We start from the raw sequence: 11135 nt of genomic DNA, 5'->3' as shown, positions 1-11135 counted from the left end.
GTCTCATTTCCTGAATGACAAACTTACAAAACATGCACTTGATGACCACAAAGAGCTTTTTTTTCTATCAATTGAAGCAAATTTTGCATTTAAACGGGGCAGAGACCCTGAAATGGGACTTCATGTGCAGACTTGTGTCCCTTTACTGCTATAAATACTCTGAGAGAATATGTGAGTTTGCCCAACCAATCCACATGTGCTTTGTGGATTTGGAGAAGGCTTATGACCGTGTCCCCAGGGGCACCCTGTGGGGGACGCTCCAGGAGTATGGGGTGGGTGGCTTTCTGTTAAGGGCCATTCAGTCCCTTTACCAGAGGAGCGTGAGTTTGGTCCGCATAGCCGGTAGTAAGTCGGACCTGTTCCCAGTGAGGGTTGGACTCCGCCAGGGCTGCCCTTTGTCACCGGTTCTGTTCATCACTTTTATGGACAGAATTTCTAGACGCAGCCGTGGTGTGGAGTGTGTCGAGTTTGGTGGCAGGAGAATCTCGTCTCTGCTTTTTGCGGATGATGTGGTCCTCCTAGCTTCATCCAGCTCTGACCTTCAGCTCTTGCTGGGTAGGTTTGCGGCCGAATGTGAAGCGGCTGGGATGAGGATCAGCACCTCCAAATCTGAGACCATGGTTCTCGACCGGAAAAGGGTGGCTTGCCACCTCCGGGTCGGGGGAGAGGTCCTACCTCAAGTGGAGGAGTTTAAGTATCTCGGGGTCTTGTTCACGAGTGAGGGTAGGAGGGATCGGGAGATCGACAGGCGGATTGGTTCGGCGTCTGCAGTGATGCGGACGCTGAGCCGATCTGTCGTGGGGAAGAGGGAGCTGAGCCAGAAAGCCAGGCTCTCGATTTACCGGTCGATCTACGTCCCAATCCTCACCTATGGTCATGAGCTTTGGGTAATGACCGAAAGAACGAGATCGCGGATACAAGCGGCCGAAATGAGTTTCCTCCGTAGGGTGGCCGGGCTCAGCCTTAGAGATAGGGTGAGGAGCTCGGACATTCGGGAGGGACTCGGAGTAGAACCGCTGCTCCTCCGGATCGAAAGGAGCCAGTTGAGGTGGTTTGGGCATCTGGTCAGGATGCCTCCTGGACGCCTCCCTGGGGAGGTGTTTCGGGCATGTCCTGCCGGCAGGAGGCCCCCGGGTTGACCCAGGACACCTTGTAGAGGTTACATCTCCAATATGGTCCGGGAACGCCTTGGGGTCCTGCCGGAGGAGCTGGTGGACAAGGCCGGGGAGAGGACGGCCTGGAGCTCCCTAATTGGGATGCTGCCCCCGCGACCCGGACCCGGATAAGCGGAGGAAGACGAAGACGAAGACGAAGAATATGTGAGGACATTGTCCTCAGTCTTTGAATAGAGTAATTTTAAAGGTTCAACATTTAGCTGCAGTTTTGTTGAAAAATGTTGTTGATATAAAACAACACCTAGCTGTTTTTAAAAACACAACTTTATATTTTGTTGCAGCTAACACCCTCTATATAGGCATTTTGCTGATGCCTGATCAGCTTTAAAGGTGTCCTAGAACATTTTTTGTTTGTTTTTCTTCAATTGAAAAATGCTCTTTGAACTTTAATATAGCACATGAAGCTTTGTTGGGGCTCACTATGGCTCAGGAGCCCCAACAACTGGCCACGCAAAACCCAACATAATGCCCTATGGTGGAATGTAGCCCACTTGGCCAGAACATGAATGTTAATTTCCGATTGGCCAGTTGATCTCACTGGCTCTATGATGTTGCCTGAAGCTAGAAACTATATGTTCTGTGACTTTTTTGTTGGTGTGTGCGGCAGATAAACAAATAAAGAAGTGAGTGCTCGGCTCGTTGTAGAGCTGGGTTTTGCGGACCAATGAGAGAGGACAAGGATCTATCTGGCATTCATTCATAGTCTGGATATTCACCAGCCTGGTAAAGCCATCCTATATATGTGAATATATGGTCTGGCCACAATCCATAGAAAGTTCTCAGTTGTGGGACAGGATCTACAGTTTTCTTTCAAACTGTGCATGATATTGGACAACACATAATGTGAGGTACTCAACGCTATGCATGTCAGTCAGAGGGGCAATCCGCTATACACTGTCGAAGAGGACAAAAATACATCCTTTCTCTAAATAAATGTAAGTACCTCTGATCGACCCAAAGAAAAGCCCAAGTCTAATGATTCTAAGTTGATGCCAAAGCCATTTCAAACAAGCCGTTGTCATCTTAGTTGTTCTACTCTGTGGAATCATCCCACCCACCAAATCGATAGAGCTCTGATATCCGATGTTGGATCACGGGGGAAGCAACCTGAGCAGAGAGGCCCAAACTTCCCTCTCCCAAGGCATTCTCAAGGCTAGCAGAAAAATGTAGTCACTTCAGCATGTCCTGGGTCTTCTCTTGGTCTCCTCACGGATGGATGTGCCTGGAAAACTTCATCAGGGAGCAAAAGCTGGAGATCACATCATGATGAAACCACTTAATCTGCAAAAAGCAGGGACTCAATCCTTAGGTCACCAAAACGGATCCCCTCAACACCTTGGCTGTGCCTACAAATCTTGTCCATATGTCATGTTCTGTGTCCTTTTGGTCCCCCCCAGGTCTCCCTCTAGGTTTCCCTTCAGGTTTTCCTCATGTGTCCCCTAATCTTCTGTGCCCCTTTGGTTCCCAGCTCCCTCCTGGTCTCCCTCACGTTTCTCCTAGTCACTCCACTGTAGCTTTCTATAGGTTCAGATTTTCAGTTCATTAGTCTCCTTTAGTGTGTTGTGTTTCCTTCTCCATGTAGATCATTCGTTGACTTATTTTTAGATTCCCGTGTCTTTGTTCTACGGTGTTTAAGTTTAGTTTAGGTTAGTTTGGTAGATTTGTTTTACCGGATTTAGATATGGGTTTCTCCCCTGCTTGTTTCTGCTCCTCCTCTCAGTTCATTAGTTTCACCTGTGCCCAATTCCCCTAATCATCCAACCCCTGTGTGTATATAACCCTGTCTTGTCTCTCAGTGTGTGTCGCTCCTTGTCTTTTCAGCATTGTTTTGTCATTCTTGTGAAACACTAGGTTTTTGCTCATAAGTGAGCTTTTGGTTTTTGTCTGTCTGAGTTTTAGTTTTCAGGCTTAGCATCCTGTAGTGATGGGATTTATGGCTCTTTCATGGGAGCCGTTCATTAGCCAGTCGTTTACCTCAAAGAACCGTTCAAAAGACTGGCTCCTTTGAACGAAGTGAAGCCAACAGAGCGGCGGGGCAAGCGCAACGTCTTCCTGCGGTGTCCGTGAGGGTGCACGGGGTTGGTTAGCATTCCTCCCAAGATATGTATACAAACACGTGTTTCTATGGTTCCTCCTACGTCCGTCACAGCGGTGGGTGGGGTTTGAACGGGTGAGTTTGACCGACTTCCGGGGAGGTTTGTTAAGATGAACGGCTCTCTACAGGGACTCGGCTCTCATCATTCACTTTGAAAACCCGTTCAAAAGATTCGATTCGTTCGTGACCGTCACATCACTAGCATCCTGCACCTTTTGAGTTTTGTGCTGCATCCTAAATAAAATTAATTTTTAGTTTTTACAACCGCTCCTGCCTCGCGTTGTTGTGGGGTTTTGCATTTTGAGTCCACGTTGCTCCTCCTGGATCTGAGGCCCTGTCCACATGTAGCCGGGGATCTGCCAAAACGTAGATCTTTTTCTACGTTTTGGCCTGTCATTCACACAAAAACGGAGTTTTTCACATGAAAACGGATTTTTAAAAACTCCGGCCAAAGTGAAGATCTGCGTTTTCTCCGTTTTGGGTGTCTGCGTGTGGACAGACAAAACCGGAGTTTTAGGGTCTGCAACGTCACTTTCCGCGACAAAAAATGCTGACATCACGTGTGTGACCTGTGCTTACACTAGCCGACAGCATGGATGCCCTCAGAGCTGCGCTCGCTTTATCAATTGTCCAAGCGCTTTTTGCTTGTTTGTTTTTGCAAGCGGAATTACTGCTCCTTGCGGAAGACCACAGACGAAGGACGAGGTTAAGAACGGGGGAAGTACTGCCGCCTACAGGTCTGGCATGTCCTTAACAACGTATTTATCCGGGTACGTGTGGACAGTTTTTTTTAAACGAGGTGGTGTGGATGCAAGTTTTTGGAGGGGCGAATATTTGTTTAAAAAAACCCGGCTACGTGTGGACTAGGCCTAAGGTTCAACTATCTGACGGACCCTCCTTTCCAGAATCCCTGAATAGGCCAGGGAGGCTCAGGAGTGTCGGAACACACCCCACACATTAAAAGGCCCTGCACTGCACACGTACACCCCAAGTTGCCTATGTTGAATAACAAGATAAATGCGGATTTAAATGTTAAGGCTGCTTTAAAGAAAATACTTGAATATTTGAAAAAATTATTAATAATCTACAGTTGGATTCCTCAACGCTGCAGTTGAGCCAGGCTTAGCTCTGCCTGTAAATATAAAAGCAGCATCGTGAGCAGCATCCACTCACTGATGTGAGAGAACCTTTGAACTGCAGGCCAACTAGATTTGTTGCAGCTGAAATGAACACACACACACACACACACACACACACACACACACACACACACACACACACACACACACACACACACACACACACACACACACAAAGATTGTGCAGCCTGGATGTGTTTCAAAACCTGTGAGAAATAGCATCATACCTGCTGACCCTGGCCCGAGGGCTCCAGAGTGGACGAGGTTAGGACTCATCCAGAATATATAGCTGACCTCCTGACCTCCTGTGAGCTTAAATGCAATCTGAGCTCCTCGGGCAGCTCCTTCTGGTACAGCGCATAACTCCTGGCTGTTCCTCACCCAAACTTCAAAGTTCAAACTTGATGATGCACCGTAGATAAGACAATGTCTAATTTTAAGCTAATTTTAATGATTTACAACGTCAAACGTGTCTTGCTGTTCAATCATTTACTTGTTTTAATCTTAATAATATTTTCTCATTACTGTTTTATTGTTTAGGGTGATTTTCAACTTTATTAATATACATTTTCATGCATAAGGGTGTCTTTATTAATGTATTTATTTTTGACTATTAATTAATTAGTTTAAATCTGCCTTTTGTTACATCAGTGTTTAGATTTAAGGCATTCCTACGCTTCACTGGTCCCCCCCTGACTAACTGGAGTTGATTCTGATCAGTTTTCACCCAGAAAACATCTGCAGTGTTTCCCCAGAAGCAAACAAAAGCCAGTCAAAGACTAAAAGTCATATTTCTCAAAGTAGAGATGACAAATAGAGCAGTTAAAAGCCTCGCAGTCCTTAAAGCTAATCCTCCATCGCTTTGATTGCACAAATTTTAAAATAATATCACCTTTTTGGGGGGTGAAATTACAATGTTTTGGGGATTTTGGTCAAAGTTTGAAGATGACACGCACAATCCAACATTTTAGGATCTTGTGCAACCTGGAATAATTTGTGCATACGTTGGGAATGATTCTAGTGAAATTTGACACAAAAACTTGGCTCAATATCTAACTTTTTCTCAGTTAAAGCCATTTATGTTCTTTCTAATCTTGAATTGGCTCCAAAAGTTATTCAGTTCTAGATTTATATCAAAAGGCAACCACTCTTCTATTTACAAGAGCGACCTCCCAACCTCTGTAAGTGAAGAAAAGCTCTAATTCCCATTCCTCCCCTTTAGAAAAAACAAAGCTGGTTTATTTTTATGATTAATGATTATTTATGTTGCTAAATCTGCAGGTAGTAGACCTAGGGTGTGGGTGAACTGGAGCTCACTGCTGTGATGTTTATAGGTTGGTTCTTAGCCACATTTCCTTTAACGTGTCCAAGAGGATGCAGCCACTCATTACTCCTGCAGCACACCTTTGCTAATTATCATCTTTTATATTGTTTGTTATGTATTTGCCTGCAAAAGTTGCCACATAAGGACGGTTTTAATCAACCTCTCCAAATCTCACATGCACATTTGTTTTCAGAAAACCAGTTATGCAGAAATGTTGCCTTTATTTTGTTTACTGAAGAGTCTTTTGCAAAACACGTAAAGAAAGTGCTGCATGTGAAACAGTCCTAACTGGAGTGGGAAACAGATTTTGTGTGTTTCTGAGAATTGACCTTTGTGTGTGCAGCTTTAAGTGACAATAAGTCATCAGTCACACCTGAACTGGATGCAACGCTTCATGTGACATGCCGTTTGCCTGGCCCTGTGAGGACTTTCACGTGTGATTCTGACAGCAGCTATCAGAAACAGAAAGTCCACCGAGATACGAGTCAAATCCTCCTGACAGATCCAAACCTCCTGCTGATGTTTGCAGATAGAAGCAGGTCTTATCCGGTAAGAGTTCAAAACACACCCCTGTGCTGTTTGATGAATTTTGTACTTAAGTGTGCCACAACCCTTTTTTTAACCGCTCAGATATTTTGTCTTTCTTTGAAAGCAAATGGAAAAGTTCTCAGATTCATCAGCAGGAGGCGTTGGGATGTGTCATCGGCCGGTTTGCCAGCACTCGCAGGAAGTGTCCTGCACATTGTTTTTCAATCACAGGAAAGTGAGCCAGCACAGACCAAATGTTGTCCATGTAAACATCTTTTGTTGTTGGATACTGTTGCACGAGAAAGAACAATCAGCCTGCATGTTCAGGGTGGGAATTACAAACGTTTAATTATCTTTGACTTATTAAATATAAAACTGCAAATCTGTTATATCTATTTCAGCATGTTTGACTGAAAAGCAGCAGCAACGATGATGTTCATAGAAAGCATGACTGTCATTTGCAGGAAGAAGAGCTGCTGTTTTCTGAACTCACTCTGCCACCTGCTGGTGATTCTCTGTCACTGCAGACAAAGTGATGCTACTTAGTGATTTTGTTCCACTTTGGTGCTTTCATGAATCTTTTAAGCCGCACATCAGTGTAACTGTGACTTAAATACAGACAAAATTAAGGCATTTTGAAGTGTTTTCAATTATTTAAACCTAATTGATGCAAGATTAATAGATTAATAGATGAAATGGTTAGCTTCCTCAAAGCAGGTTAAAGCAGGTAAAAAACACTGCATGAATATTTGAGCAGCTCCATCATACGAACCTTGACAATGCCAATAAGTGAAATGCCTAAATGATATTTACACAATATACATAGTTCATTATTTTTAAAAGAAAAAATAACATCTATATATTAGGAAATGACTGATTGGGCTTTGAAGTTTGCAGTTCCTAAATTATGGAAAATAATTAAATTTAATGGCTCCTATGAAAACACAACATGCTTGAATGCTTTGTGTGATGCTGATGGTTAAATGTGCTCTTTTAACCCAGAACGCTCCCATTATAAAGACAGAGATGAAAAGGTTTTTATAGCTAAAATAAAAAAGATGATACAATAAAAAAGACACCTATTGGTTATGCACTTCCAAACTGACAGATTTCAAATTGATTTTATTGCTCAAATTTAAATATTTAAAATGATTTAAGGTCAAATTTGAGACCTGATTTTATTCGGGAAACAAAAAAGGCTATTTCTACCTTCATTTATTATTAGAATAAGTATTAGTGTTGTTTTATTTTAAATTTAGTTTATTATTAAGTTTTACAGTAAAAGTAGCCTAATGGTAATAGGTGTAGAAGTGTTTGTTTATTCATTTATTTGTTTTTGCTTTTGTTTGGACCAAAAATATCTCAAAGAATATTCTATTTTATATTGTATTTTATTCCTGCTGTGATCATTCTTGTTGCTGCTATTAGTCCTAATACTAGTAGTAGGCTTTATAAATTAATTATTTTTGTTGATTAATAATTATCTCAAAGCATATTTTATTACATATTAGATTATATTGCAGTATGTTATTATTATTGTTATTATTATTGTTATTATTATTATTATTCCAAAGCAGACATTGGCTCCGCGCTGCTTGGACGCTGAGCAGCGCTGTTGCGCCGTGCCTGTGCCGATCCAAAGCGCTACCATCAGGGAGACGCTCTCTGATAGCATTCCGTAGACATCCTCTCACTAAAGTCTCCCTCCTGCAGCGTTCAGCCCGGACATGGGAGCTCACTGGAGGCGCAGCAGGAGGCGCACGGAGCGGCATGCACGCAGGAGCTGTTTTTCTGCAGGGAGATTCTTCGTCTGAAGGCGTGATATGAGGAGCGACCCCTCCGTATCCAGTTGATGCTCGCCTTTACGCAGGGTGGAGAGGTGCAGTAATCCTCTCCTCTCGGGAGGAGCAGGGAAATCCCTCTCCAGGCAGAACCAGAGAGGAGGAGGGGTGAGAGTTCAACTCGGACTGGGACTGAGAGTTGGAGAGCGCGCGTGGTGATATTTGGTGCTTTTGTTCTGCTGCTGCAGGCTGATGGAGTCACTCTGAAGGTTATTCAGACTGCTGGGACTCCACTTCTCATCATGAGCGGACCGACTAATGGTAATGACATCCTCCTGAGTTTTAGGGTGAAACCGACTCGGTGCGTTTCTGTTAGTGAATTTATTCTACCGGCTTTAGGGAATCCTTTTAGTGTGATGGAAATGTTTTGTTTTAGCAATTAGAGTTTAAAGTCTTAAATGTCTAAGGATTTGGAGAAATGGGTAAAATGTCTAATCACAAAACCACAAATGTAATAAAACCATCTAATACTCAGAGTCACTATTAAGTTGACCTTACTGAGCATAAAGTATCTTCCTGCCTCAGAGAGACCTTTAACCCAATAAAGACACAGGCGAGGATGCGCTGATTCTCCAACACTGTAAAAGGACCAAAGGGACTCCAGCAGAGTGGATGAAACCCTTCGGACCACCCAGAGAAAGTCCAAAAATGACATTTCAGCTGACAGCTTGGGGAAAAAAAACCATTAGTTTTTATCCAAGCTGTTATAACCAGAGGTCAGAGGTCATGGTGTGTCTGTCAAAAGCAGCAGAATAAACAGCCTTTCTGCAATTGAAGTCATTTAAAGGAGAGCTGCAGAAGAATCTGGACAAGATTACGGTTTATTTTAGGAAAATGCCTTCTGTTGCTAATCCGGATGTTTTTAAGTGTAAAATAAAAGTTGTGACAGTTGATGCATAAATGCACTAATAGTTTCACACATATTCCTGTCTGCTGCTGTTTTTATCTCAGGCAAACTAATTTTTCAGCAATTTCATTTGATTTTTTTTATTCGTCAGTGATGTAAGCTCAGGAAGAAAAGCAGCGTCCGAACACCAAATCAGTTCTACTGTACACACGTTCTCACGTTTGTCCTTTTCCAGAAACCAGTGCAGCGTTTAGAATGACTAATAATAACAAAGATGCACAAAAATAACACATTTCCTCTTGCAGCCATTCACAGGTGGCTCAGATATTTCTCTGTGTGCTGTTCCAACCCTTGTGCTGCCATCTGGCTACAGAACCAATGCCAGCCTCTGTGATACACACACACATGCACGCAAGCACGCTGAGGATGCAACATTATTTGTCCTACTTTTACCTCTTTCTTTTTCCTCCTGTACGCATGCACATACCCACAGCTCATCAGCTTACCCTGCCAGCTTGTTGCGTTTACTGCCATTGCAAAAGACTCTGGGATGCAGCTGAAATGTAATTGAATTGAGCAGAATATAGTGGATTTTCTCCTCAGACTTATGCATGCTGCATTTTTGTGCACAGCTGACTCTGAATTGAATCAGCACCAGAGTTGTCGTTCTGCTGTTTTTATTTTTGTTCGGTTGTCTTACCTGCAGCAGACACTGAGCAGAATGTGCACATATGCTTCAGACAGCTGAAACAAAAAAAGTTTTTATGTAACAACTTGTAAAAATGCTTCATGTTCAGCTGGGTGGTATAAATCAGCTTTTTGTTTTATGGATTACATGAAATTATTTCTTATAACTGTACCTTTCCTGTAACAAGTGCAGATAAATGAAATCAAACATTAGTAATTTGCTCCATTTCGGCTCCATAGGGTAACTTTGTTCTAAGCTTGAAGGAGGATTTCCTGCTCCACTGGCAGATGAGATTGACAGTCTCCAGCCCAATCACAACTGAAAACCCGCCCAATCCAAATATAACCAGCCCAATCCATGAAGTTGCCAGACACCGGTGTAAGCCCGTAAAATAATCACGAAGGCAATGGAAAACACTCATATGAGCTTTATATCACCAACTTGCAACATATTTGGTAGGTTATGATAAAGTTGCAACCAACAAACAGCACAATACGTCTACTGAATTGGCTGGACATACAGGGAGTGCAGAATTATTAGGCAAGTTGTATTTTTGAGGAATAATTTTATTATTGAACAACAACCATGTTCTCAATGAACCCAAATAACTCATTAATATCAAAGCTGAATGTTTTTGGAAGTAGTTTTTAGTTTGTTTTTAGTTTTAGCTATTTTAGGGAGATATCTGTGTGTGCAGGTGACTATTATTACTATTATTACTGTGCATAATTATTAGGCTACTTAACAAAAAACAAATATATACCCATTTCAATTATTTATTTTTACCAGTGAAACCATTATAACATCTCCACATTCACAAATATACATCTCTGACATTCAAAAACAATACAAAAACAAATCAGCGACCAATATAGCCACCTTTCTTTGCAAGGACACTGAAAGGAAACCCACGCATGCATGGGGAGAACACGCAACTCCACGCAGAAAGGCCGCGGTCGAGTTTCGACCCTGCGAACTTCGTGCTGCAAGGCAACAGTGCTAACCACTGCGCCACCATGCAGCCCATTCTATAGTATCCTTCAGAGTTTTCTTCATATAACAGTTATCCAAACCAGTCAATATTCACATACATACATATTCAAATACAAACAATTCACTGTTCGTATCAGAGGCCCTCTGAAACATAGTAGACATGTTATTTAAATATTGAGTGTTTGAGCTTGGTGGTTTATAACAACAGCATGCCGGGATGGGTTTATGATACGGAATGTGAACCTGAATCCACAATGCTTCAATGCCAGACATGCCAAGATCGTTTTTTATTTTAACCGGAATATGACCCTGCATATAAAAAGCAGTACCTCCGCCATATTTGTTTCTGTCAAACCTGTATATATTGTACCCTTCTATGGCTACAGCTGAGTCCTCTACAGTGTAATCCAAATGGGTTTATGTATCAGCCATTACATGAATAGCTGTTCCAGTCAAGATGGAACTTAATTCACTAACCTTATGTTTTAAACTGCAAATGTTCAAA

At 42.5% G+C, this 11135-nt stretch overlaps 1 protein-coding gene across 5 annotated transcripts in view; it reads left to right on the top strand.

Moving 5' to 3' along the window:
• Window positions 1-6263: 6263 nt before the first annotated feature.
• LOC107386751 (actin binding LIM protein family, member 3) overlaps window positions 6264-11135 on the top strand; it is a 64296-nt gene continuing 59424 nt past the window's right edge. For 3 of the 5 annotated variants that reach the window (XM_054731095.2, XM_054731094.2, XM_054731091.2), the window contains exon 1: window positions 7697-8363. In XM_054731095.2, the coding sequence (XP_054587070.2) occupies window positions 8345-8363 (19 nt within the window). In that variant the 5' untranslated portion in view covers window positions 7697-8344. Of the gene's footprint in view, window positions 6283-7696; window positions 8364-11135 lie in introns of those variants that run through there. The other 2 variants (XM_054731092.2, XM_070555820.1) reach the window with 2 other exon arrangements.

The sequence above is a fragment of the Nothobranchius furzeri genome, chromosome 10 (assembly GCF_043380555.1).
Source record: "Nothobranchius furzeri strain GRZ-AD chromosome 10, NfurGRZ-RIMD1, whole genome shotgun sequence".
NCBI classification, from domain to species: Eukaryota; Metazoa; Chordata; class Actinopteri; order Cyprinodontiformes; family Nothobranchiidae; genus Nothobranchius; species Nothobranchius furzeri.
The sequence above is the reverse complement of the archived record's forward strand: the minus strand, read 5'-3'. Positions and strand labels throughout refer to the sequence as shown.